Raw genomic sequence first — 3,633 nt, 5'->3', positions numbered from 1 at the left:
TCGGAAGATTCGGGGCGCGGAGGCCGAGAGCAAGAGAGGCGGAGCCGCTTTGCCGGGAGCTGGGTCCCGTATAAGCCCCCTCCCCCTCCCCTCCCTCGGCCAGCTTCACACCCCCAGAGCGAGGAAGGAAGCTACAGTCCCGAGAGGGCGGCGGAGACGCCGATGGAGTCGGGCGCACTGGACTCAGCGGAGCGCAGAGCAGGGCTCCGGGCGCGGTGAAAGTTTCCCTTCCCCAGCCGCAGGGCGCCCGCTGCCCGCAAACTCTGCCCAGGTCTTGGGCTGCCAAGTCCCTCGGCCCCCTCGGAGGCGCGCGGACCCCGGGCGGAAAACAGCGCTCGAGAAGGCGGGGAACGAGTGACAGCAGGACTGACCGCCGGGCCGTGCTCCCGGGCCGCTCCGGGGAGCGCCCGCGGCTCCAGGTTAGCGGGGTAGCCAGGCAGACCCGAGGGTGGGCGTTAATTAGGGGGAGGAGAATTGGGGCGCACCAGCTTACTCCGCTTCCCCTCGCAGGTCCTTCTCAGAGCCGCTGCCATGGGAGAGCCAACCCTGGGCGCCGGGGACCAGCCGCCGCTGCTGCCGCGCCCGCCTCGGAGTCGCGGCCCAAGTCCCAGCGCCCGAATCCGGGCCGCTGCGTCCTCCTCCCGGGTTGCAGGGCCGCCTCCGCCGCGCTGCCGGCCCGGGTTGTGCCTGTGATGAGCCGCAGCCCGCCGCGAGCCCTGCCCGCGGGCGCGCCCCCCCGGTTGCTCGCGGCCGCGCCTGCCGCCGGGCCGCGCGCCTTGCTCCCGCCGTGGCCCCGGCGCCCGGGTCGCCGCTGGCCCGCGTCCCCGCTCGGAATGAAGGTGTTCCGCAGGAAGGCGCTGGTGCTGTGCGCGGGCTACGCGCTGCTGCTGGTGCTCACCATGCTCAACCTCCTGGACTACAAGTGGCACAAGGAGCCGTTGCAGCAGTGCAGCCCCGACGGGCCGCTCGGTGCCGCGGCGGGGGCGGCTGGGGGCGGCTGGGGGCGTCCGGGGCCTGCTCCGGCCGTGCCGCCCCGCGCACACAGCCGCTTGGACCCCCGTGCCCCATACCGCTCTCCCGTCGCCCCCGTCCGGGCGGCTCCGGCGGCCGGGGCGGGGGCGGCGGGGGCCGCAGCCCCGCCGGGTGGTGGCACTCGGGGCACCGGGGATGGCGGGGACAAGAGGCAGCTGGTGTACGTGTTCACCACGTGGCGCTCGGGCTCGTCCTTCTTCGGCGAGCTTTTCAACCAGAACCCCGAAGTGTTCTTCCTCTACGAGCCAGTGTGGCACGTGTGGCAAAAACTGTACCCAGGGGACGCCGTTTCCCTGCAAGGGGCGGCACGGGACATGCTGAGCGCTCTCTACCGCTGCGACCTCTCTGTCTTCCAGCTGTACAGCCCCGCTGGCAGCGGGGGGCGCAACCTCACCACGCTGGGCATTTTCGGCGCGGCCACCAACAAGGTGGTGTGCTCGTCGCCACTTTGCCCCGCCTACCGTAAGGAGGTCGTTGGACTGGTGGACGATCGCGTGTGCAAGAAGTGCCCGCCGCAGCGCCTGGCGCGCTTCGAGGAGGAGTGCCGCAAGTACCGCACTCTGGTCATCAAGGGCGTGCGTGTCTTTGACGTGGCCGTGTTGGCGCCACTTCTGCGCGACCCGGCCCTGGACCTCAAGGTCATTCACCTGGTGCGGGATCCCCGCGCTGTGGCCAGTTCACGCATCCGCTCGCGCCATGGTCTCATCCGTGAAAGCCTGCAGGTGGTGCGCAGCCGGGACCCCCGAGCGCACCGCATGCCCTTCCTGGAGGCCGCTGGCCATAAGCTGGGCGCCAAGAAGGAGAGCATGGGTGGGCCTGCAGACTACCATGCCCTTGGCGCCATGGAGGTCATCTGCCACAGCATGGCCAAGACGCTGCAGACGGCCCTGCAGCCCCCTGACTGGCTGCAAGGCCACTACCTGGTGGTGCGGTACGAGGACCTGGTGGGAGACCCCGTCAAGACCCTACGGAGGGTGTATGACTTTGTGGGGCTATTGGTGAGCCCTGAAATGGAGCAGTTTGCCCTCAACATGACCAGTGGCTCAGGCTCCTCCTCCAAGCCTTTCGTGGTGTCAGCACGCAACGCAACGCAGGCCGCCAATGCCTGGCGGACCGCCCTCACCTTCCAGCAGATCAAACAGGTGGAGGAGTTTTGCTACCAGCCCATGGCCGTGCTGGGCTACGAGCGGGTCAGCAGCCCCGAAGAGGTCAGAGACCTCAGCAAGACCCTGCTCCGGAAACCCCGGCTCTGAGAGGGGTTCCCGGGAGACCAGACTCCCTGTGGTGACACCCACAGAAGGATTGTGGTGTGTTTCAACAAAAACAGCCCAGATCCAAACTGAGGAAGCCCACACATTCTGTTATAGATACATAATATAAATAACCACACAGGCACTTGCTGTCAGTGTTTTGAGTCATTGAATTTCAAGGAACAGCCACAATACACACACATCTCAGAAAAGGCAAGGCTTGAAAGTTCTGACCCGCTGCCTTTCCTCTTCTCTCCCCTGCCTTTTCTCCCTTTTCCTCCCCTCTCCCCTACCTGCCTTCCATTTTGAAGTGGGATGTTGATTAAATCAAGATCCAGTAACCCAAATCTCGTTTCCAAAATTTTCGCGGTATCTGTGAACACATAAAAGAGTCATTTGGATGTCGGGGGTAGGGTGGGAGGTGTGGGAGGGAGAAAGGGGAAGTGGTCCAGGAGCAAAAGCCCCACTGGGCATGCTAAACCAAGGAGGCATTCTTCTAAGTAGACTTTTGTGTAAAAAGCAAAGGTTATATGTGAGTATTAATAAAGAAAATAATAAATAATATTCTTTTTTATATTTGCCTCCATTACTTTGGATTTGCCTGTGTTCCTTGTCCTGTGCAGCTTCAGACAGAATCTGCTTCTCCCCCCACCCCCTTTTCCTGTCTGTTTCCTAGAAAACAGCTAAGATGGGTGGGAGCAGCTTCAGACTCCTTGATAAGAGCCTTGGAGTTGTGTTCTCCCGTGTAAATCACAGCCTGTCAGGTGCCCAGGAATGGGGACAAATCTTCAGATTCTAAAGGCAAAAACCAAGCAGGGCAGTGGAGGAAAAAGCACAGCACTACTTTCCTGTTCCACTTGGAGCACAGAAAGGAAGACGCAACCCCCTGAGGATCTGAAGGCATTCGGTTTTGCTTACTCTTGAGTTAACACTGGGAAACCTTGAAGCAGAGACCAGTGTTTTGGTCCTGAGGTTAGTTCAGAAAAAGGAGTTTTTAAAGAAGAGAAGTATGTAGTTCAAAAAACTTCTGATGATAAGAACACAAACCTCAAAAATTAGTGTGAACGTTCTGTTGGCAACAGTAGCAAGTTCTTTGGTTAGAAAAGTGACCGAAGTATTTGAGTTTGGAGCATTTTTCTGCCTCTGACACAGTCCACAGAGGCATATGAAAAGGGAATTTTGATCTGGGAACTGTAAGGGCACCCACAGGTTATCCCCCTTATTCCTGGCTGCCCACCCAAATTAGTGCAAAAGAGAATGTGAATTTATAATGGTTTACTTAGGTTGCTTGTGGGGTACATTGCTTTTCTTTTATCATGTTTTCTGAAAGTAAAAAATTGCAAAGAAGCTA

At 60.1% G+C, this 3,633-nt stretch overlaps 1 protein-coding gene across 1 annotated transcript; it reads left to right on the top strand.

Annotated features, from left to right (window-relative positions):
* The first annotated feature begins 2 nt into the window (after positions 1-2).
* Positions 3-2,854, top strand: CHST2 (carbohydrate sulfotransferase 2). Its single transcript, XM_007446944.1, has 2 exons — positions 3-419; positions 511-2,854. The coding sequence occupies exon 2, from the start codon at positions 693-695 to the stop codon at positions 2,283-2,285; it is 1,593 nt and encodes a 530-aa protein (XP_007447006.1). The 5' UTR covers positions 3-419; positions 511-692; the 3' UTR covers positions 2,286-2,854.
* The last annotated feature ends 779 nt before the right edge of the window (positions 2,855-3,633 follow it).

The sequence above is a fragment of the Lipotes vexillifer genome, unplaced genomic scaffold (genome assembly GCF_000442215.2).
Source record: "Lipotes vexillifer unplaced genomic scaffold, Lipotes_vexillifer_v1.1 scaffold40, whole genome shotgun sequence".
NCBI classification, from domain to species: Eukaryota; Metazoa; Chordata; class Mammalia; order Artiodactyla; family Lipotidae; genus Lipotes; species Lipotes vexillifer.
The sequence above is the reverse complement of the archived record's forward strand: the minus strand, read 5'-3'. Positions and strand labels throughout refer to the sequence as shown.